We start from the raw sequence: 24567 nt of genomic DNA, 5'->3' as shown, positions 1-24567 counted from the left end.
AAGGGTTTGCTGCATTGTACTCCATTTATCTGTACAAGTGGTCCCAATTTTAAAAAAAATCAAAATTAATTTAGTGGCACCTTCTCTCTTCCAAATATTGCCAAGTTTAAGAAAAATCCAGCATAATAGCTGGACATTAAATGGTTTCAAAAAGGGACAGATTAATTTAGAGCATAATATTCCATCCCTTGCTACTGCTGTTAGTTTTTCCCTATGTTTCTTTGTCCCCAGATATGTCCTGCAATGATTCTATCAAAGGAGTTTAACAAAACATGAGCGACACAGTTGTAGATGCAAATGGCACGGTTCAGGCTGCTTTAGGCTCAGTTTAGCAGCTCATGAGGAATGAGAGATTGTGATGAAATGTGCTGTTTGCTACTGAAGTTGCTGACCAGCCCCCCCTTTGAGGCATGTAGCCAGCACACCTGGCCTTTTCCTTTGGAAAATTACGTAGTAGTAAGCAGCTGGGTTCATGTGTTATGCCCAAATCCAGTTTCTGCCCTTGTATGGCAGCATAAAGGGATTTTATCACAGTGTAAGTGAAGTTCCAGTTCATCTTTCTGCTTCTTACCTTTTCCTTTCCCCGCAGTGGCACCTGTGATCAGTGAGCAGGGCTGTCACTGGGCACTGCGGGAAACAGGAGGGATAATACACCATGGACTTCATTATATGAGAAAAAGACAAGGTGTTTTTTTCTTCAAATAACCGTTAAAGCACCAGAAACAGCACATCCAGCATGCTTCCCTCAGCTCCAGCACACCTCAGGCCATGTGCATTACTCCAGTGATAAAAAAAGACCTGTACTTCTTAACCACAGAATATGAATGACTGCGTACCCCAGATTCTCTCTTTATTCCTCCCAGGAGGTTTATATACCAAAATGCCAATGTCCAGCATGTCCTAGGTTGAGCTCCTACCCACCTTTGCTGCCCAATGTGTCTCCTTAGTGGGAATAAGGAAAAAAGGCCGGGTGGTGCTAATACAGAGCAGGAGTATAAAAACTGTGTCTCACCTTTGCCTCGAGAACTAAAAATAGCAGCCCTGGGGAGCTACAGGTCTCCTGCCTCTCTGTGCGAGTACAGCTCCCTCAGTTTCTCGAACTTGGGTCCCCACTCGTGGATGTCCTCGGCGCCGCCGCCGCCCAGCCCCGCGGAGCTGAGGGAGCTGAGGGAGCTGAGGCTGCCGGCGCTGGAGCCGGTGCCCTCGGTGCAGAAGACGCGCAGCGAGTCCTGCGGCGGGCCCGGGGCGCGGCGCTCGGCCTCCCTCAGCAGCGCCGGCAGCGCCCGGCCCAGCGCCGCGCCCGCCGCGGGCCCGGGCCGCGCCCTCACGGCGCCCTGCCGCTGGGCCGGCAGCTCCTTCCTCCTGTGCACGGAACAGGCCGGGCTGCCTTGCATGGACACCTGCAGCTCTGCCATGTTGTAGGCGTCCTGCAGGGAGAAATCGGGCACAGGGAATTAATACTCTCTGTAGGTCCCACGGGTTCATGTTCTGGTGGGAAAAAAGAAGGCATGATCGCGAGTCTGTCTGCTGTGAGCACCTGAAGGGTTGGGTGCTCTGCCAGCTCTGCCACCTGCAGTGCACCTGAGAAAGCCTGTGAGGAACACCTGTGCACTCTGCACTGCTGCGGTCAGCGTCAAAATCAAGTCTGATTTTATCCAAAAGCTAAATAAATGTGACAGAAACACCCCAGCTTTTGTTCTGAAATTCAGATCCAAAGTGTCTTACCATGACTGAACACTGATCCCACAAGTGTGGCAGAAAAGATGAGAAAGGCTATTCACAAACAGCAGGTTAAAGAAATCTTTCTGCAGAAGTAGTTCAAAAATGTACAGTGATTTCTGATAAAACATTACCAGTCCCTGGAATAATGCCTAATTATGTTACATGGCAGTGGCACAACTGTAAAAGCCAAGTAAAACTACCTACTCCCAAAAAAGTCACTGATTCCCTTCCAGCTCAGCCACAGTAAAGGCTGTCTGCGAATTGTGCCACAACCTCTGGCACAAAGCTGCCAATGCCAACAGTTAATGGCATTCACTAATCAGAATCTTTGTGCCACCTGCAATGAAGAAGTCCTGTCCCCCAGCATCCTTCAGCTCCCTACAACCCAAAGGTTGTGTCCCTGGACTGATTTACAGGCCAAAGTAGAATGCAGACAGGTGGACAGAGACAGAGTTCATCAGAGCAAGCAAATAATTATTTGTATTGCTACTACTGTTCATGGTAACAGGAGCCATCAGTGACAGAGGTGTGGAATCAGCACTTCCCCAAAGATTTCTTTAGCTTTCTAGCATGTGGCATTGTGCATAACCATGTTATAAGAGATTAACCCAGGTAATGTCAGTGAGCTTTGCTGAATTCCCCCTGGAGGCTGAGAACAACTTAAATTCCCCCCACCTGCAATCAAGAAGCTGCCTAAGTGGCAGGATGGGGTTTGGGACAGGAGCTGCTTATTCCCATTCCTCCAGAGATTGAGAAGTGCTGGTGATGAACATCGAGACCTGCAGCCCAGATCCCTGCCTCAGGCATGTCCTAAGTTAGCGCAAGCCCAGTCCAGCCCCACTCTGAGCATGGATACCAGGAGAACATGGAGCAACTTTTCATTGCGCACAAGTTAAATGGGAGCTTGTTCCAGTACAGACTTGAGGATCATCCCTTCACTGAAATGGGTGATAATAAAAGCATCCTTCAGTGCTACTAATTGTTCATTAAAATGACACATTTCTTCTGATAATAAACCCTTCTTGGCTGGCCATCCACAAACCCAACTCAAGCCCTGCCTCTGGGTCTACAGCTGGCTTTTAACAACATTTGGTGGTCAGCTGAGTTCAGTGTGTAATCAACAATGCACTGACCTCCTGCAATTTTTATGAGCTCCTAATTTCTCTGGGAAAAAAAATTTATTTATTTCAGATGCAGAAACTCCTTCATATGACAATTTCTTGTCCTCAGAGCCCTACCATCCACAAACATTACAAAAATGAATCTCTCTTCTCCAAGCAGCCTCATGATCCTTTTGTCGAGGTAACATTAGAACACAACTAAGGTGGTGTAATTCTAGGTATTTTGGGGACTGGTTTGTTTGTTCAGGTTTTTTAAAGCTAGACAAACAACTAGGTTTTAGCTTTAAAAGTTTCAGCTGCAATTCCAGCAACTGTTAAATCTGAATAATTTAGGAAGAGTACACAGAACCCAGAAAGGCTTCGCTCCAAGCACTGTTTCTTCAGGCAGAGTAATAACGTCAGATGGAGATCATCAAGTCACTCATTTGGTTCTACTGCTTAAAATAAGGAGTGCATTTTAAGAACTCTCCAAAAGTAATTAAACATGTCATACAGTAACTGTAGATTTCCTCAAAGAGACCTTCTGGGTGTAAAATTGCAAAATATTGCAGAGGAAGTTAATCTGATTAAGGAAAACAGGCTTTATAGCTGTCTGTGTTATCACATGGGAAATGTCTGTGTTTATTACGTTCCCACTAATGCACCAAGAAAATAAGAATACTCTACAAGTAAGAATATTTTTAAATCAGTGGCTTTTTTTGGCCTTCACACTGGCACCATGGTTATTGTTACCTCTGCAGAGTCACATCACCCCTTGAATCCATGAAATGAACAGTTGGCAATGAAGTTTCTTACCTTTTATAAACATAGAAAGCATCTATAGGTCAATAAATAATCTATTAAGAGTACTTATAAATAATATTCACTGTTTTCCTTCCAAGCTCTGCCTTTCACTGACACATGAAAACCTTAGAACAGCCAGCAGGAATGTTAATAATACCTGCTTTGGGTATAATCTGCTCTACTCTAAGTATAAACAGCTTGTGTTCAGTGGTGTGTTTATCTCCAAAACACAAAAATGCAGAAAGGTTCTTCCACAACCACCACATGCTCCAGGGCCTCCGAGGAGCCAATTCAGCACCTCCCCTTCCCAACAAGGGAGGTGTGAACATCTGCTGTTGGGAACAGTCTTTGGAAAAGCCTGGCTAAGAGGAACAGTCACACCAGGCTCTTCCAAGCCTTTGGAGCTCCAGCTGAAATGAGCCCTGAGAACCTCAGTGTCTCCTGAGCCCCAAAACCAAACCCAGCAGCTGTTCCCTACTGCTAAACTCACCCTACAGGCTCCTATCAACATGCATTCAGGATCACTGGCTTTGAGAGAAATTAAAAATGGATAGGCACTTATCTCTGCTTAGGAAACATGCACCCTCATCCAAATAATTCATTTGCCAATTGCAGGGCTGAATCAGCAGAACGAACACTGAGGACAAAGCACAAAATGCATTTTCCTTAGCATGGTGAGGCAACAGTCCCCTCTTAATTGTAGCATAACAGTGATCCTTACTTCATCTTGCTCCCCACCCCCTTCTTCATTGTAGTTGAGGATGTTTTCCCTGATGTCCTCCAGATCCTCAGGATGAGCAGATCCGTGGTAAACGCCTCCGTGCAGACCCTTGCGTGTCTTCCAGTGAGCCCAGAGGAAGGCAGTGCTGAGCAGAGCTGCAGGGACACAGGAGCAGAGCACAGTGATGCAGGCACCAGTAAAACCCAGTGCACAGCAGGGCCAGCACGGCTGCACTCTGGGCTTCTCAGCAAATGTCTGGGGTTTGCACTGTCCAGTGTGGTGAACATCAAACACGGAAGAAGAAAAGCCTTTAAAGAGCATTTTGCAACACCCTTTAAATCCCAACTCGAAGTTGGTCAAAGACCAAGTGTTGTCTCTGGCCTGTCTCTGTCCTGTGTGGAGTTGAACTTTGTCACAGAAAATGCATTACAGAGGGGGACAAAGAAGAAATAACATGCTGACAGTAACAGACACAATTACACACAAATGAAACACAAGACAGGAGAGGAAATTACTTTTAGATGTTTTACTAGAAAACAAGAATCAGGCACATATTGCCTTAGCATTCATTAATTTAAACATTTTTCTTAAATGCTGAAGTGCATTTATGTAACTGACAAGCTTCAACATCAGATACTGAACATTCTGTAAATAGAAACTTGTGCATCACTGTGCTACCAACTCTATAAAAATCAATAAAAGCTCAGAGTAAGACCTCAAAGCACTCAATACCATAAATTAACAATGCAATGAACTAAAGAAACTAGAATCTCTTACAGAATCTCTTACAGAATATCTGCATGGCAGCAATTTGGTGGAGCAGCATCTGAATGACCTTGGGACTGAAACTGGGGTACACAGAAATCATGCCCTGCACTCCTCTAACAAAGATCTATCATCAGCCTCAGCTATCTGGGATTTCAAGAGCTGTAATACCACTTAGCTTCCCACGAATTTGCTGCTCATATTTGCATGGCAAACATAGTATCTAGCAGAGTTGGGGAAAACTGTGGTATTTTCATACTCTTACTACAGTTTCTGAACAAAACTGCACTAACACTAACAGCCAGGAGAAAAATCCTATGTCTTTACTCAGGCAAACTTCCATAACATTTGAATAAACAAAAAAGACTCCAAGATGTGATCCTTCCTCACTAGTAACATCCTTCTGGTTTTTCTCTTTAATTCCAATACCTAAGCCTGAAAATGGCTGAGGAAGACAAAATCAGCTGCTTAGGAGCTGGGACACAACTGGCAAGATGCAAAGTCTGCTCCTACCTGACCACTGTATTCCTATCAGACAGGAAGTTTCTCCTAGACTGAAAAATGTGTTTCATACTCAGCAGTATTTTAAACAATGCTTATGTGGTAGCAATTTGCACTCTTGCTGTTCAATTGTATTTGCTTCTGATTACGCATCTGAACAGTTCCTCAGCAATGACATCAAAATGTGAAGAAAACAAAACTGCAGAGACCTTCCATAGCTCACAAATGTTGATTCACTTAGCGATGGATGCACAGAGGGATGAGAAATCAGTGATGGGACCACAGCAAAGGAACAAAGGCAGAGTTGAGTCTCCCTCGGGAGTTTTCGGCAGGAGATGAGGCGATGGCTGCTCAGGACAGGTGGACACGTGCGCTCACCACAGGTAATACAAGACGTAGTTGCCGTAGCTACCTAGGAGCGCCAGGAAGCAGACGCAGATGGCGAAGAGGGAGGTGAAGCTGAGGCCCGTGTCCTTGTGGAAGATGGCCAGGGTGACCTCGCAGCGGCGCCCGGTGTAGCCGTCGGGGCAGTGGCACTGGAAGGTGCTGGGGGACAGGGACACGCAGGTGCCGTAGTTGCAGGGCCGCTCGGCGCACGCCGTGTACACGCACTGCCGGCCTGAGGCGTTCTCCAGGATCATGTGTCCTGCAGGGCAGCTGCACACACCAGGGCAGAATGGCACCGTTAGTCTGGGAGAAAACAGCCGTGACAGGCAGCACTGAAGATTTAAAACACACTTTGGTGACACTTTTTGCACGGTTTCCGAAGCAGCTACTAGGAGTAAGTTATGTGAAATCATGACAAGTCATAGCCTTTCCTGAGGCAGCCATAGCACGAGCTCCCTAACTTCAGAGCCTTATGTCTGGGGTTTTCAGAACTCGGGTAGTTCCACTGCCTTCTGCAAGATTATCCTTGTGACAACCAGCTGGGTTGGCCTCTGCAGTTCTGGCTAGGCAGGACAGGCTGTGCTATGTTCTTTGAGTTTTCAGAGTTAGAGAACTCCATTTGTGTGGACAGTGGCAGTCAGGAGTGTGTGAAAACATTAAGGCGTGTGTAAGTGTTCATTTGCACACCACAACCGACAGGAATTAGTGTTGTCCTGATCCCAGCCACAAACACAAGAATCCAAGCTCAATAGTGTGGTGTTCCTAAAGCAGCTGGAGGAGCCTTGGAGGGAACAGAAGCAACAGCCTGGGGCAGTGTAAGAAATCAGACCCTCACAAGAGAAAGCATTGACACTCTACAGCACAGGCTTCACAGCACAGCCAGGGAACTGTGCCACTCCAGCTCACACCCCTCCTGTCCTGGTTCCAGGGTTTACAAGCATTCTGGATTTGCTGCTGCTCTTTAAATGTTTTCCATTAGACAGGCAGCTGAACTTGCTCCACAATCCCTGGAGCCAGGCTGATTTACATCAGCTGTGGTGGTGTCTCTAAGGACACAGTAACCTCCTCCCTGTGCAGGTGTCCAGCTTTGTGTGCCACTGTGCTTCTAGGGATTTGATGAGATTGCCAGTGCCAGCCTTCAAGCTGCACACTTCAACATCCACCCTTTCCCACCTCACTCTGAAGGGTTTTGTGCTTCTATTTCCACCAATTACCTGCATTCATGCATCATCCACAAATCAATACAAATAAATTCCTGGTTGCAAGGGTTATTCCTACAGGCCTCCGAAGAACAGCCTTCTTTGATGCCTTGGGCACTCAATATTGACACCAGCTCTTTCCCATGAGTGTCCAGAGGGATTCTGTAGTTGTTAAATCTGACATCCTTCATACATCCTAGAGCAAGGCACAAAGAGACAGTTTTAAAAACCATTCAGCAAGAATCATTTGAAGCAGCTGTACAATTTGGCAGTTTATGCTTAACAAAGGACACAGGCTATCAAAGTTTAAATCCATGACTGAATTCACTTAAACTCTCATAGCATTGTCCTTCATTTTTGGACTGAATTTGCTGAAGTTTTAGGTCCAAATTCCCAGTGTTTTCCACAAGAATCAAGTGCTGCTGCGGGTCTATGCTGGTTTTGGCTGGGACGGACTTAATTCTCTTTCCAGGGGCTGGTGTGGGGCTGTTTGGATCTGTGCTGAACACAGGGTTGATAACAGGGAGCTGTTTCTGTCGTTGCTGAGCAGGGCTCGCACAGAGCTGAGGCCTTTCCTGCTTTTTGTGGGACCATGCTGGGGAGGGGGCTGGGGCTGCCTGGCAGGCTTGGAAGGGACACAGCCAGGACAGGTGACCCCAAGTGACCCAAGGGATGTTGCAGACCATGTGGTATCATGCTCAGGATATGCAGTGAGGGGAAGAAGGAGGAAGGGGAGATGTTTGGAGAGAAGGTGTTTGCCATCCAGGTAACATTCCATGGGATGTGGCCTGCTCTCCTGGAGGTGCTGAACACCTGCCTGCCCAGGGGAAGCAGGAATTCATTCCATGTTTTGCTGTGCTTGTGTGCATGGCTTTTGCTTTCCCTATTAACTGTCTGTATCTCAACCCAGGGGTTTTCCAGCTTCTACTCTCATGACTCCCTCCCTGATCCTGCTGGTAGGGAGTGAGTGAGAGGCTTTGAGGGGCTGGAGGCTGGCTGGGGTTAAACCATGACAGCCTGAGGTAGTCAGTGGAATATGTACCCCTCCACTGTGATTTCCATAGAAAAGTCCAAATATTGTGGGGAATCTGTTACGTGTGGATAAGCTGTTCTATTCTTCAATGTACCAGTAAAAACTGTTTTTCTGACTTTAAATTGTAGCTTATGGCTTACCTTTACAGTGTGAAGAGCAAACCACAAATAATGGTGGGAAGAGTCTTCAATCAGGGATAGAAAATTTGTACCGAAGATGTGTGACATTAACTTTGTATGCACAAGATGCCTCAGCATGAAAACATATACTTTGATTAATTAAGTACATTTTATGACTTTGAAGTCCTTAAAGTTTCAGCTACTTAGCAGCACTATTAATAGCCCTAATTAAAATGATCTTCATGCAATCATTTGACTTCTTTATTTACTTGAAAACAAGCACTATTACTCCCATAAATAAAAAAAATCAAAATATGCTCCCTAATTCATATCATAAACTTTATTTATTGGAATACTTCTAGTAAAACAATAGAAAACAATCTTTTTCTAAATAATTTGTGATACACTTAAGTTGTAAATTTATGTATTATGTATTTAATTTCTCTCCAGGCCCTTTTGTATTACTCACTGAAGTACTTTTGCATGGTGAAAAGATGATCAGCTTGCTTTGAATGGATTTACTAGGACCTGGTTAAAGAGGTGAAGGGCATGGGAGAGAGGTGACCTATAGACACCAGGCAGGTTTAACCAGCAGTGATGTGTGATCCTTGGCAATAAAACCTGTGCTGATTTGCTTTATTTACACTGTGGGTTTAGGCAAAGGCCAAATGTCCAGTTGAGCTCAGAGTAAAGAGCTGCCATGGCTATCCCAAGCTTCCAGTTCTTTATATTTCTCCTTTGTGGAACTACTAATTTTCCAGGCTGGAAACTGATTTGCTTTTAACAGACACTGTGACCTTATCCACTCAGTTGCTAAAAATTCAGATTTTTAGCTCTAATTCAATAAACCATTTCTAATTTTAGTTAATGCTATGACTGAGTGTAAAATCCAGTAATACCAAGGTAGTAAACCAGGGTTTGGTGGGTGCTATGCAATGCACATATAAAATGGAAAAAATCCTTTTAGCATAGGAACAGATGTGTTTGGGAGGGAAGGAGAGCTGCCAAAAGGACTGGGCAGAACCATGCACTGAACCAGCTCTGCCTATCCAAGGCAGGGAGCCATGCACAGTCTATCTGGGAGAAACTTCTGGATCTCCAGGTACAAATTCTCTGCAGCCAAGGCAAGAGGTGACCATCATTATTCCAGGTCCAGTAGCCAGGTGTATTTGCAGGCAATTCCCTGCTGTACCTTCTCCTGGTCAGAACAGCTTATCCATCCCTGTTGCAAAGTGTCATGCAGGCAATCTATGTACTTTGGGCTCTACATAAACAAGCAAGTTTCCTGCACTATGTCTTTATTTTTACAGGTCCATATTATGAACAGTGGGATCGAGAATTCCTACCTTGAAAACTCCTGTTTTGATTGAATGGGTAGGTGTTTCCAAGGACCAAGCTGCTGGGGTCAATGACAATCTCTTTGTATATTCCTGCTGCTTTAGTAATCTCTCTCTTTCCACCTCCTTCATAAAGGCGAAGAGTAAATTCATTTTCATTTCTCTCCAGTGTGATGTGATGCCATTCACCATTGTCAATGTGGTATGAGGGAAGGCTTACAGAATAGTTTCCATCACCCAGATTGTATGAGACCACTAGGAGTCCCTGAACAACCTTGTGGATAATTTACAAATAGCAAGAAAGAAAAGAAAAGTCATTGCATGGCATTTTTTATTGACCTGTAACTTCAATCTTAAAGCATTTGTTTATATTTAGGGTATGTTTACACTGCACATTTAGGTGTAATACAAAAATACTGCAGGTGCTACTGAATTAGGCAACCTGAATGTGGTAGCAATGTACTCACAGTAGTATGTAAGTCACCTTGGGAGTAATTTTACCCTGATTTCTCTTGCACAAATTTATGAGGTTCTTCGAATAGTTAGAGTCTGCTGTATCACAGCTACAGTGACAGCTCAAACCAACATGGCTGAAGAGGTGACTTGTTCAGTGGTGTTCATAAAATGAGAAGGTTGTCACTTTGAGAGCCTGACATCATTAGAACTGCCACAGGCACCTTGCTTGGCAGAGTCTGAACTACACAGAATTAGCTACATGGTTCAAAAGGACACCAGGTACACACCCTATTCATCCTATTCTGTACAGAACCTGCATTTCTCTGCAACTGGCATCAAAACCAACGGGATACCACAGCTGAGTGGCCAATGTCTCAAGTAAAGGATCAGATGTATCTATCCACAAAACCAATTCCAGACTCTTGGTGCTCGGCATAAGGCTTTTGTTCTGTTTCCGTCTCTTAAGCGAGTGTTTCTCTGAGCTCTCTGTGGCTCTGGTGTCACTGTCTGTGAGCGGGTGCCCTCACCTGCAGGGTGATGTGCTCGTCCCTGGCCCGGGACAGCACGGTGGCGATGACGCCGTCGGGCTGCCGCGTGCGCACCAGGGCCTGCAGCAGCGTCCTGCGGGCAGACACACTGACAGGCAGCTGGTAGCGGATGTGGCTGCCTGCCTCAAACCTGTACTCCTTGGCCACTGGAAGGGAGAGAAACCTTTAAACATCTCCTGAGGAGAGGGAAACGTTGTTATTGCCCTTAATGTCATAATAAGAGTTGAAAGTAAAAGGAAACAATTGCGATGCACAGCATGGATCCCTGAGATAATTTGTCCTTTGGGACATACGCCTGTATTTATTTCCACAGCTTCTCCAGTCACTCTCACACTTCATTTTCCTCTGTAAAGAGGTGTTCTCCCACCCAACTTAATCCTGCTAATGGCTCCTCCCTACAATGCTCACAAGGGGTGACAGCAGGGAAGCAGCACCTCTGGCCAAGACAAGAGCCTGCAGACCAAGTTCCACAATGAAATTTCAGAACCTGCTATTTTATCATTGTATTTCTGCTGCAAACTTTGGCTCCACGAGAGCTAAAAATCCTGCTATTTCCAAAGCATAGATCCTTAAGCCAGCAGAATCTTTTCCTGACACCAAGAGAGCAGTGATTTCTAATTCCAGTTGCATGGTTCTAATTCTTCGCAGAAAGTGGTACTGGCACACTCATATTTTTTAGGTTATTAGATATTTCTGAAAGTGTAAACAGATGCAAATCAAACAAATGTAATAAAATAAAATACTTTTTTCATAATTTTTTGTCATGCAGCCATGTCATTATACAGTCATTGGATAAACACCCTCAGGATTACAGAAATGATCCTGTACTGAGAAAGCAATTTCTCAAAGGGAATTAGAAATGAAATTGTTAACAATCACAGGCAACTACACTGCAACACGGCTTTACATAATGTAATATAAAACCATCTCAACAATCTTTACCTGCAAATATTTGAAGTTTCCTGTACTGTAAAATTTAGCAGCCTACAGTAATGAAACAGAAAAGCAGGGTTCACCTTTATCACATCGATAGCCGTGGTAGCCTGGCAAACAGTGACACGCAAACGAGCCCCAGTCCCCAAGGCACCTCCCATGGGCACCACAGGAGGAAGATCCCATGGTCTCACAACTCCCATCCGTCAGGGTGCAGCCAGGGAAGCTGTTCAGGGACTCTGCAGGAGACTGAAGGTCATACACCTTCAAGAGACAATTTGTGACGCAAAAATATTATTTGAGAAACATATTTCATTTTTAAATAGAAATAGCTGCACCACTTCACTGTCTGTTCTTCATCTGCATTGCTTAAGTTGCTATGTTTGCTTTTTGACATTCAGACTTCAGCTGATTTTATCAAGAGCATATTTTGCCTTTGAATAAAGTCAACTGACTACGAAAACAAAAAACCCCCTAATACTTCCTAACAAAGCAGACAGATGGCATAAATACACTGTTATACAATTGGCATTCAGAAGTTCCCTGAATGCACAAAGAAGCTTGGAAAACAGATGCATGAAACAGGGGATAAGCAAACACACAGTTCCTGCCTCATTAATACATCTCCTTCTATTGAGAAATAACTTTTCAAGGTACTTATTCTAATTATCACAGAAAAACTCAGAATTTTCTTATATTTTACACTGATGCATGTGGGCATTGAATACATTGATAGAAGCAGAAGTTTCATTTATAATATGAATCGCCCAAAAGTTGAATAAAGAAGTTTTCTTCTGTGCTAAAGCAAACATTACTCTACTCTTACCTGAGTATCCAAGATGAGATTGCGCAAGCAACCAGAAAAATGTTTGTGTAGCAACTGTGGGTAGGAATATGGTAACGACTCTTTCACACCACCCAGCTGGAGAACATGGTTCACAGTCAAATACCTTTAAAAATCACATCAATAATAAAAATAGATGTGTATCTACCTTCAAACATAGGTGAATAAATAAATACACCGTTTTTCCAAATAACAAAGGCTTTATAACATAACAGGAGAACACAACTATTTTATCTCTCTCTCTGAAATAAAGCCCTTTAAAATAAAGGGTATTTTTTTAAACATGACAGTGAAACCTGCTGGAAGTTTAACTGTGGGACATTATTACATTTTGGGTATGTTTGCATTCAAGTCAGAAACAGCTGTGATATTCTAGACACCATATTCTCCTTCAGCTCTGTGTGTACACAGACATACTATGCTGTAGGAATACTACAAAAAAGGCTATTCTGTGTATGACTAAACTTAGAAATCTAAAAGTTGGGTCTATGTGGTCTAAAAGGCGTAGTAAATATGTCCAAGTTTTGCATTGTCTCCCAATCATCTCTCCAAGCCAAAGAACTCCATGCATTTTAGTCCTCATACTTTCTTTTTCCCAGAGTTATCAATACATTTCTTTTGTTTTCATTGTCCTTATATTTTTCCCTTTCTTTGTGCTCCTTTCATTACCAGGAGAGCTCCATGCAGCTGTGGACAAGGCTTAATCCCAATGCACATCAGAATGCTTGCTTGGACTATCTATTCCACAGCTGAAGTATCTTTGTTAGTACAAAGGTTTCCCTAAAATATAACCTGAATATTCCTCACTGTAACTTTAGGCCCTGTACAGAAGAGATTGTCTAAATCCTCTTTGTACCATTCTTTTATACACACTGAGACTTACCATCTCTCTCCTTAGTTTTCTCTTCTTTCTGTTAACTGACCTCAATTCCTTCATTCTTGATTCTTACTCTCAGGTTGAGCTAATCAGTCATTGCTCTACTCTGGACTATACCCAGCTGCTCCTTGTCCACCCTGCACTGTTGGGCACCAACTGCACCCAGGACTCTGATGTCAATTGGCCTAAATTTGTGAGGTTTTAAAGAGAAGGTTCACAATGCCTTGATAAACAGAGAGAAAACAGGTGGAGGGTGGTACACAGGACCCACAAAAGCTCCAGTAATAGCCACAGAGTTTTGGGGTTGTCAATTAGTACTGCAACACTACTTAGTGGAAGACTGGTTCCTTAAAATTTGTTTAGTTCTTTGAGGTCCAGGCTGGGTCTAGAAGGCCTGAGAAAAGAGAAAATGCTTTTTATGCTCCTAGCCATCAATAGCTTCAGTCTAACAGGTCAAATGTTCACAGGCCTTAGAATCAACTGCCTGTCAGAGAAGCTCCAGGAGTGTACCTTGCTCTCCGTGGAACAGACCCCAAGACTTCACAGTTTGTGCGATCTTCAGTGGACAGCCAGCGGCCAACGCCTTCGATCTCGGACAGCACGGCGGCGCTGCACTGATCCAGAGTGAAGCGGACAGCCTGCGCACAACACAGCACACGGAGCTGGCCCCTGCTGCACAGCCCACACCTGCTGCACCACAGCCTCATCTTCTGCTTCCTGCACACCATCAAGCAAAAAGGGCTGCGTGTTCCCTGTTCTGTTTATCTTGCAATAACCATTAGAGCTAAAATGGAGCCATTTAGCAAAAGTAGGCACTTCTCAATTTTATTTGTGCTTCTGAGTATTTTAACTACTTACACAAGACCTGTAACTGCATTTGCAAGTAAATAAATATCTGCTTTTTGTGCATAAGTAATAGATTCCAGTGTCCACATTCTATATGTGCTGCAGCAGAGCTTAGAAAAGGTAAAGATTGCAGAATATGGACTACAACATCAGTGGATGTGGAATTCACAATGAGGTCGTCTCCCAAAATTTGTATTACTCATCAATCCTACACGACCAGTTAGGACAATAGCTATTGTCTGTTCTTTATTGAAAGGCTGTTCTTTCTACCCTCCTGTCTCTGCACAGGGAAATATTTTTAGAAATATTAATATCCTGATGTGGGAAAAAAAAATCCAATAACTGACCTGACCGTTGGTTCTGACTTCCAGTCGATGCCACTTCTTGTCCGCAACATTCAGGTGACTTGGAAACTGCAGCACCACAGAACCTGAGCCATGGCTCATCTTCAGCACAGGAATACCACCAGAGAGTTCTAATACAACATGAACAAGAAATTCCACATCAGCTACAAAATGTCACTTTTGGGTATCTCAGCAGCTAGTGATTTAATGGTTATTGCTAGTCACATACAGAGGGGTCACTACAGAAATAACTAGAATTATACCCTATGTCTTCTATTAAGCAGAAGTACTCATTCAGTATATTATTTACTTATACACTTTAGATTTTTCCACTTCTCTGTCAAAACACTGAAACTAATTCCTGAGAAGCAATCTGCAATTTTATGATGCTCTAAAACAGTTAATAAATGCAGGTTTCTTCTTTCCCATCTTCTACTCAAATTTACAAGCAACTACAAAGCAAGGCAAAAAAAAAAAAAAAAAAAAAAAAAAAAAAAAAAAAAAAAAGAGGTAAATTATTAACTATTCAACCACATTACCTTTCAATTAATCAGGAGAATATAAAATGCCAACTATACTGTTCATCTTGTGTGTTTCTTAACAAAAAATAAGCAGCAGTAACCTTTTAAATATGTGTCAACATAAAGCATTAAATTCTACTTGTAGATGAATCTTCCCACAATGGCACGTGGGGCTGGATTTCATCCATCACATCATTGCCAGTTTAAAAAAATCTGCAAAATTGCCCCAAGACCAAAGGGAGTTTAAGTGGATTTCTTTTCTCACTAAACTAGATAAGAATGACATGCAACTAAGACTGCACTACTCATGTAATACCAATCTTCAAAGCACCTAAATTCCTTTATAGCACTACAGATTTCTAGGCAGATTATGTTTTATATATATATATATCAATCTGGTTTGCTTTCCCCTTCATTTCTACAACTCTGTGATGAACCCAAAGCCAGAGGTGCAGGCTCCAAAAATAGACATCAAAGGAGAAAGACTTGTTAGGAAATGCTTCAAAGTATTTTTACACCACAAAATAAATTACCTCATTAAATGGAAAGAGAGAATCCATAGTCTAATTGTTACACTGGTCATAAACAATCCATTCCCAAAAGACATTTAATTTTTCCACACCCTTTTGCAGAAGTACCTATTGCAATGAAGTTTTCTGTGCTCCCGGGTTCTGGATTTGATAAAGGGCCACTATATAGTAAAAGTCCATCTGGAACCACAGTAATAAACTCGAGAGAGAGAGAGCTTTCAAAACAAGGTCTGATGGGACGAAACCATGCATAACCATTTCCATGGAAACTGTGCTTAGTCTGCTGGCAGTCTGGTCCATGAAAGGAAGCAGGACAAAGACATCTGAAAGACCATAAACAAAAGAAATAGTCAAAATTTGTCCATTCGTCCATGGTTTTGCATGCAGCAAATGCAGAACTTAAATCACAGTTAAAAAATCAGCAAAACACAAATTTTAGCAGAATCTTAGGTGTGTTTGGCAATTACTAAAATGCTCTAAGAGTACAAAGTCATTTTGTTCCTTATACTAACTCCCTCAAAAAAAAAGTATTTTTGAGGCCAAGTTTTTGAGAAAAATCAACTTTTTTCCTAAATAACACAGAACACCAAATATCAATTTATTACAGAGTAAACTCGGGGAGGTTAAGTCCTAGCTGGAATTAATTTCACTCAGGGAATACTCCTGCACGGCAGGTGATGCTATAATAAAGCAAGTTTACAATCTAATAATGCTTTTTAGGTTCCTTATTACCCATTGTTTGAACTATATTTCACTCCTACATCCCTACTGCTACCACTGATATTCACCTTTATTATTGTTATTATTATTATTCACCTCTCTTGGAAAAGAGAAAAAAACAAGGCACACATGCCTTCATAGTGAATTAGGTGCTCTTAACAAATGTCAAGTGTTAATTATGTGTTGCCCAGGGTTTTCTTTGTTACTCGTGCACTTTTTGGGAGTACAGCCCCATCGGGACCATCAGGAAGCCCCTGCTGCCGTTAGGTTTACACCCCAGTGCACTTGTGGGGTTTTCTGTTTCTCCTCCAGTCAGAAGTACATTTATGGTTATTTCAGGCAGGTACCTCATAAGCACCACTCAGCACCATAAAAACAGAGGGCAGCAGTAATGTGCAGTGCAGGTTTGCTCACCTGTAGCCGTTCAGAGTGTCGACACAAAGGCCCCCGTTGAGGCAGGGGCTGCGGGGGTAGGAGGAGCAGGGCTGGTGCAGGCGCTCGCGGGCGGAGCAGGCGCAGAGCCCCTGGCTGGAGGTGCTCAGGGACACGAAGGACACGCTCCCCGTGTCCATCACTGTGGGGATGTCGCTCACACTGAGGTGGTTTGTACAGCCCTCGCTGCAGTTGGCACTCCTGCACTCGTCAACATCGATCTGGGAAATGTTCAGTTGTAGAGCTGACTGCATCTAAGAGAAAAGACAGCACCACTGCCATCCAATGAAGGCTTTTACCTCAATTCTGAAAAATCTAAGCCATCAGAGACTTAATGCTGTGTTTCGTTTCTTGAGCGTTACTTAGAAACATCCCTGGTTATGCAGGCAAGAAAAGCAATTTGAAAAACTCAGGAAACATTTCATTTAAAAATTACAGCAGCAGCATTTTGTAAAAACTTGATCATTGACATGATTGATTGTGAACATGTTGAATCTGTACTGGTCTAATAACATTATTTCAAAGGACCAAAGCTCTGAGAACAGTGACACTCCTCAGAGCTGCAGCATCTGCATCACACGTGTCAACAGCAACAGGAGTGTTTCAGCTCAAGCGAGGATAAATCCTTCCTCAGCAGTAATACCCAGATATTATTCCTTACATTCTCACACAAAAGGATACAGACACAGCAAAATGCAGAGCTGAGCTGCTTTCAATAATCATGCCCACAGACAACTTTGTAGCAACTTGGATTCAGTCTAATGATTTGTGCCCCGTAAATTTACATTTCATGTCAAGCTGTCTGCAACAAAACACAGTCAGTTCAGCATACTGGATGCTGTATTCTATGCTATGTTAACTTTTGCTAGTTCACTGTTTTTATTGTTAACTGGGGTTGCACCTGAAAGCCCAAGTACCAAATAAAAAGAGCCTCAGTGTAACCACAGCTCTGGTAATGTAGGAATAGTGACTCTGAGACCACAACTTCCATTGCAAACGGAGCAAGGAAGCACTGGGAGGGAGGGAGGGAGGGAGGGAGCGGAGCTGCTGACCGTGAGGCGAGAACAGAGCTGCCATTAGTCCTGGCTTTTTGTCCTTCAGCCTGCACCCCTAATTTATCACAGTTTGTTCCTTCCACTTATTTGGGAATTTTGCACACGTGTCTGTTATAAAGCTTCAGAATTTTATCTGTATTTGGTGATTCAAATACACTGAAATGTGTTTTTAGTACCCAAACCTGAGTTTGGGTGAGTGAGGCAAAAGACTTCACTACTCTCACAGTGGTACACAAATGAACAAGGTATACAAATGTAAAACTAAAATACTAGAGCTTTAGGTATTAATATGGAGGTTTTTTTCCCAACTGGTAAAACATATGGCAGATATCTTAAAAATAAGCTTTGAAAAGATAAAATACATAAATACTAAAGTGCTTCTATTTTTTTTCTCATTTGTGTAGTCATCTCAGTTCATCACTGTAAGAACTTTGATCTTTATAATCCTTTGTCTCTATATTCTTAAATATCGTAGCATGTATTGCTGCCCATGCCCCCAAAGGCACAGAGTATACTTTGTAATGACATGATGCATCCTGTCAGTGCAGGTCTGTGTCTGATGCCCACGTTTATCACCATCAGCAGAGGGTCTGTAATGCACATTTAGACATCTATGCAATACTGTTATTGAAAACCTGTATAAAAACCACCTGGGCTCCCTTTAAAAAGTATTAGGATGGATTATTTTTCTGCTAAATAAAAGTTGATATTGTAAAACTATATCCCCAGAAGGTAGTGCAAACATATTATTTATGTAGAAATTCAATTAATAATTCCAGTGCTAATTACTTATTTTCTATATTTGTAGTTATACACATAGAAAAACTGGAGGAATTCTCCAGCTATGATTGGTTTTCTGTAAACTATTAGTGATTACTCACTAGAGCTATTAATTAAATATTGAAAGGTGGCCTATAATTAATAAAAACATATATTTTCATTAAAATAAGCGAAGCAATCCCCTTGTTACCATTTTGATGAATTCAGGTGTCATGTATTATGGCAGAGAATATTTGAAATCTATAGGATTTTCTATCTTATCGTAGCAGTAATTCAATAAATATGCAAAAGAAGCAGTCATTACCCTTCATGAATACTCTCTGACATTCCCTATTTGGTCACTCTGAAGAATCTCATAATCCACAGAGCCATTCAAGATACACCAAGAATGTGGTAAGTTAAGACAGCCCTGTTTGGTTCCCAGACTCAGGCAGACTCCACCATATTCACACAAATGGAAAGTGCTGATTTCTCTTTGGAAAAATCATCCATATGATGTACTATATATGAAACCCAAACATGACCAGGGCAAGTGAAAAGCTGAGCAGTGTCACTTTGCCTTTGTGCAGGGCTACAGAAAAATCCAGCTGTGGCCAAGACAGACTGTGTCTGTAATGGAGTCAGAGAGCAGGACAGTTAGGGAAGACCAAGAAGGGGAGGAAAGCATCTTCCATTCAAAAATATTTTCCCTGACAACAGTAAAAGAAGTTAGGGGATGGTGTCACTTTGTATTTGAAACTGTCCTTTGGTGAGATAAATGCAACCACAGGACTGGTTGTCTCCATCTCACTTACCTGTTGCAACTGTTCCCTAAGCCACACATTCCTTCCAGCAGGACTTTTCCTCTGAAGTGTCACCTCTTTGTACTGCAGAATTTCTGTTAGGGTGACACCAAGCCTCCACTCTAAGTATCTAAGCACGAGCTGATGTGAGGATTTGGGGATGACACAGTGAAACACTGACTGGAGAAAACACATGTATCTGCCCCATGGCAGCACTGCAGACCCATTTTTCTGCAGCTCTCCAGTGACTATTCATTGAAGCAGAAGTTAGTACAACCACACCATACCAGTATGCATGGCACTAAAAAGAAGGGAGAAAGCTTGAATTAAACACTTGTTTTTATCCTGAGTGAAGCAATAAAACCCTTATCTGCTGATGCAGTATAGTTTTCCACTGAGGTTTGGGATACACACCCTGCAAACTCAGTGTTTGGCTGAGTTCCACAGAGGAGAACCAACCTCAGTTTTGAACGCTGCCATCTCCGCATGCAGTTTCTCAGGTCTGTAATAGGCCGAGCCAGCACGGACTGCAAATCTCACATCTGTCTGTTTTCCATCCCTGCCCATCACACTGAAGACAATCACATCACTCAGCTTTGCAGGTAACAGTTTTGCAAGGAACTCCTTGAATTCGCCATGCCTCGTTTTGCCGTGTTCATCTCTCCTTATGAACTCCTCTGCTGTGACATCTGGTCAGGGGATTCAAAAATAGATAAACCTGAATACCTGGGAGCTCACAGGTTAATTTCTCAATTTATTTCTTATTTAACAATATGGAAACATACCAGAAAGTAGCCTACAGTGCAGTAGCAGTACAGTAGCAAATCAAGTATTGATGTAATAATACCTACACCACATGAACATTCAGTTAGAGAAGCAGCTCATCTAAACTCTCACCAGCAAATAAAACCAACCTGAGAAACGCACAGTGGCTGAGTTTTGTATGGCTTCATTTTCCAGGTCTCTGACATGGACTTGTACTGTAGATATAACATCAGGACAAACTCCATCAGAAACTCTGACTCTTAAGTTGTATATTCCCTGAGGAGTGTTATCCACCATCAGCAAAGACCCAGTCCTCTGATTTAATCTGAAAGATCTAGACAGAAACCTTCAATTAGAAAATCTTAACAAATCAAAGTTGAGGACTCACTTTATTCATTAACACCATTCAGAAGGGCTTAAATGTTACTGTGAAGGTTATAGGGCCAAAACTTATGGCAATTATCCAACAACCTCAGAAAAGCACCTCAGCCACCTTAACTGAGAAATTACAATCTGCAGATCTTATAAAGAGATGTTCCTGCCACTCAGCCTCTCCCAGATTTGAACAAAAGCAATTTGAACTTGCAATTTGAATTTGTGCAGTTGAACTAGGTGGTTCAGCACAGTCCTCATGGGCAAGGCTGTGAGGTCAGAATAGGGAGTGACAAACCCACACTGATCATTCCAGGTTCTCACATCTCTATCTGGAACAGGGTAAGTCTGTATAAAATCTCTCACACGACCTTCATTGGACACCTCAAAGGGCAATTCAGGGTAAGTCTGTATAAAATCTCTCACACGACCTTCATTAGACACCTCAAAATCAGCAATTATGGAAATCTTCCATGACCATTATTATGGAACAGTGACCTCTTAACAAAGAAACAGGCCCAGGGGCTGCTGGACAGAAAGTCTTTAATTCTGGGCTACATAAAGCTTTTAAACTTTTAGTCATAGCACAGTGTAAAATTCACTTTCACATCCAGTTTTTTCCCTTTCAGACAGCATATAGTTATGTCATAAACCATCTCACTTTATGATATGAACAAATAATGTCTAAGTAGGAATTAAGGGTCCAATTCAACATTTCAATTAACAGAAAAAAACTTCCACTAATCTGAATCATGGTTTTCACATTAAATTGTAAATTTAGCCATCAAAGGAGAGCACCAAATTCCCCTCCACTTTTGATGAAATGACTCCCTTCTTTGCTTTTAAATTCAAGATTTGTATTCCATCAACCCTAACATCTGAAAGCAAGCCTTTGGACTCTGTCTATTTTTAAACCAGAGCTTACAGAATGCACATTTTAAAGTAAATTAACGATGACATCTGACTAAAAATCAACATCGTGGTGTGATCCTGCATTGTCTTGCAAAAAATATTTCATGCAATAATTTCTTAATACCTAGTAACCCAAGTGAAAAAGAAAAAGAGCATTCGAAAGGTACATCCCTTAACAGACTCAATAACCCTGGCTTTATGCACATCCTGAACACAGAGAAATACATGGTGAGAAAATAATTACAGAAGCATAAATATTACTCATTTTGACAGAAATACAATCCTCACTTGTGCAGTTTTCCTTCAGAGAGAAATGTTTTATTGTCCCAGTCATCCTGATCTGGTGCAAACACTTCCCCAAGCACTGTTGTTGACCATTTTCCTGTTGAGATAAATTACAATAAATCTGCATTTAATTTTTGCTTTTCAGTGCACTTTATATTCTGTGACATTCATTACTGCCTTTATTATTTTCAGATTCCTGTTCAATTTAGTGATGGTTACGATCCAAGATTCTTAAAACAATGCATAGCCTGTCATATGATTTCTGCCAGTTCTGGCAATGTGAGCACAGTGGAGATGCCACATGAAAGAAGAAAAGCTGGAAATAGCACAAAACAACACCAGAATCATACATAAATACAACTCTCTAAAAAACTCTCCGACAAAAGAAAAATTAAAAATCTCCACATCAGCAGTTAATTCCAAATGTTTCATTGCTACTCTATTATTTTGAAGAGCACACAAGTGGAACACAGCAAAAGAGGGAGAGCATCTTATGGGGTACAGCTGGGAGAGAAGGAGCTGATTAGGAAAAGGAAAAGCGCAAGAAGACACCAAGCTGGGCCAGGTCTTGGTGATTTTTCCAGGCCCTTGGGAGCTGGCACAGCTCCCAATCAATTTTTCAATCAATCATCCAATCAATTTTTCTAAAACAGTAGGAGGAACAAATCCAGGGAAGGATAGTTTTGAAATCCACAGTCCAGGTTCAGCAACATGGGAGATTTTTAAGGTTCAAATCTGGAGCCAAGCCAACCTGGATGCTTCATTCTCTCATTTCTGCAGTATGATCTGGTCACATATTTTTTGTAATTTAGGCATACTAAACTCAGAAAATGTAACTGCAAAATACCTTCTGTAGGTGAACACTCATTAATGGAAAATAGATTTTATGGATTTATAAAAATACTGCTTTTTCTGCAAGTTCAATATATAGCTGTTTGCAGCTAACAGTTCTTTAGTGGATAATCTTTTACACACTAGGGTCTGAGTTTAACAAATATATTTCACTTATTCCACTGTACTTAGTCGTTTACAGAACAGGAGCTGCAGTTTTGAAGTATGTAAACCATTAAAGAAATAGATTAATGGACTGCAAGAAAGAAATTAAGTGTAAAACTCTGCTGTTTCATGAATCTGATCTCACATCCACCTAGCACTTACCTTTGTAGCTGTACACATAGACCTCCTTGTGGCCAGACTCATGGCAGTTGTCGTTCTCATCGCCAACTGTTATAGTCAGGGTGGTCGTGGAGCTCATCGCTGGAATCCCACTATCTGTTATAACTATTGGCAGGTGAAACACCTTCTGCTTTTCTCTGTCAAAGGACCTCAAAGCTGTTATAGTAGCTGTGTTATTTCTGTTGTCAGTAAGAGAAAAGTCCAAGGAATTCTGATATTCTGGTGGCAATGAATAGGTAAAGGGTGGCCCGTTTTCCTCAGCATCCGGATCAAAGGCATGAAGCAGCTTTGAGGTATGGTTCATATGCACTATTTCAGGCTTCAATGTATTCTCCCAAACTACAGGCATGTATGGTGCTTCAAACCTTGGTCCATTGTCATTAATATCAAGCAAGTTAATTAAAACTGTGACACTTCCAGTGCGGGCAGGTGTCCCCTGATCTGCAGCTTGTACAATTAAAGCGTATTTCTGAATGGCTTCACGATCAAGTGCACTTGCCACAACCAAGTGACCAAACTGGTCAACCACAAATTGTCTCATAGGGTCTGAATCTGACTTTATAGAATAGATAATCTTCCCATTCAAATCAGAGTCCTTGTCTGTAGCCCTCACTGTGGTTACTGTAGTACCTACAGGCACGTCTTCAAATACAGGGTTTGTCTGAATAAACTGAGAAAGGAAAGCTGGACTGTGGTCATTTGAGTCTTCAACTTCAATCAGGCACACTGCAACACTAGAAAAATCCAGATCTTCCACAGTAATAGTAAGATTAAACTGTCTTTCACGGGCATTCTCAAAATCCAACATTTTTTTCAGTCGAACAGTGCCACATTGCCATTCTTTGTCATTCTCAATATAAAACTTCTCATCTGGGTCTCCCCCAATGATACTGAACATCAAGTCTGCGTTTTCCCCAACGTCTGCATCCGTAGCACACACCTGCAGGACTTCTGAGTCAATGGCACTGTTCTCAGGAATTGCTGCCTGCCACAGCTTCTTTGTGAATTTGGGAACGCTATCATTGACATCTGCAACCCAGACAGTGGCAGTGGCAGTTCCCCTTAGTCCTCCCCCATCTCTTGCTTCAACAGTAAGAAAGTAACTTTCAGTCCTCTCTCTGTCTAGCAGTCCCCCTGCCACGTGGATGGTCCCAGTACTGGGATTGATATTAAACATGTCAGTACCAAACTCATTCTTCACGTTCTCTGTTATCCTGTACGTCAGGACAGCATTCAGACCAACGTTTGGGTCATCACGATCGACTGCAGCCATTTCCATGACTAAGGTGTCTGCAGGAGAGTTTTCAAAGACATTCCCATTGCAGTCATCAGGCATGCATGTGAATGTGGGTGCACTGTCGTTTATATCCCACACGTTGATGATCACATCTGCAAACCCTGTAAGTCCTCCTCCACCTTCATCAGTAGCCAACACAATGAATCTCCACAGTGCTCTCTCTTCCCGGTCCAGCCTCTTGTGGGAGTAAATGCTGCCTGTTTTCTCATCTATTGTGAAAATGTCAGCTGCACCATACCCATGCAAGGAATATCTCAAATCTCCTCCATCAACACCACTATCAGGATCACTGGCCATAACCTACAATAGTTTTGAAAAAAAACCAAACATAGAAAGTATGAAATATGCAGTGATTGCATCACACCCTATATGCTGCTCCAGTCTAAAGGATTCCAAGCAAAAGC

General features: G+C 42.3%; 2 protein-coding genes across 3 annotated transcripts in view; one reads left to right on the top strand and one right to left on the bottom strand.

The window, feature by feature from the left end:
* DPY19L3 (dpy-19 like C-mannosyltransferase 3) overlaps window positions 1-13899 on the top strand; it is a 51737-nt gene extending 37838 nt beyond the window's left edge. Inside the window, exons 20-21 of one of the 2 annotated variants that reach the window (XR_008438803.1) lie at window positions 9662-9725; window positions 13814-13899. The gene's annotated coding sequence lies outside the window, so the exon portion shown is untranslated. Of the gene's footprint in view, window positions 1-8380; window positions 8570-9661; window positions 9726-13813 lie in introns of those variants that run through there. The other variant, XM_053987294.1, reaches the window with a different exon arrangement.
* Window positions 404-24567, bottom strand: part of LOC128812718 (neural-cadherin-like) — a 59332-nt gene continuing 35168 nt past the window's right edge. Inside the window, exons 18-34 of the mRNA XM_053987288.1 lie at window positions 22849-24463; window positions 21694-21787; window positions 20271-20455; window positions 19816-20045; window positions 16722-16993; window positions 15696-15910; window positions 14540-14667; window positions 13857-13984; window positions 12452-12575; window positions 11709-11889; window positions 10672-10838; window positions 9698-9962; window positions 7215-7395; window positions 6026-6270; window positions 4348-4502; window positions 1013-1427; window positions 404-627 (exon numbers count right to left, since the gene is read on the bottom strand). Coding sequence (XP_053843263.1) covers window positions 1050-1427; window positions 4348-4502; window positions 6026-6270; window positions 7215-7395; window positions 9698-9962; window positions 10672-10838; window positions 11709-11889; window positions 12452-12575; window positions 13857-13984; window positions 14540-14667; window positions 15696-15910; window positions 16722-16993; window positions 19816-20045; window positions 20271-20455; window positions 21694-21787; window positions 22849-24463 — 4563 coding nt within the window. The 3' untranslated portion in view covers window positions 404-627; window positions 1013-1049. The remainder of the gene's footprint in view (window positions 628-1012; window positions 1428-4347; window positions 4503-6025; window positions 6271-7214; window positions 7396-9697; window positions 9963-10671; window positions 10839-11708; window positions 11890-12451; window positions 12576-13856; window positions 13985-14539; window positions 14668-15695; window positions 15911-16721; window positions 16994-19815; window positions 20046-20270; window positions 20456-21693; window positions 21788-22848; window positions 24464-24567) is intronic.

Source organism: Vidua macroura, chromosome 11 (assembly GCF_024509145.1).
Source record: "Vidua macroura isolate BioBank_ID:100142 chromosome 11, ASM2450914v1, whole genome shotgun sequence".
Taxonomy (NCBI): Eukaryota; Metazoa; Chordata; class Aves; order Passeriformes; family Viduidae; genus Vidua; species Vidua macroura.
This window is presented reverse-complemented; position numbering and strand designations above follow the sequence as displayed.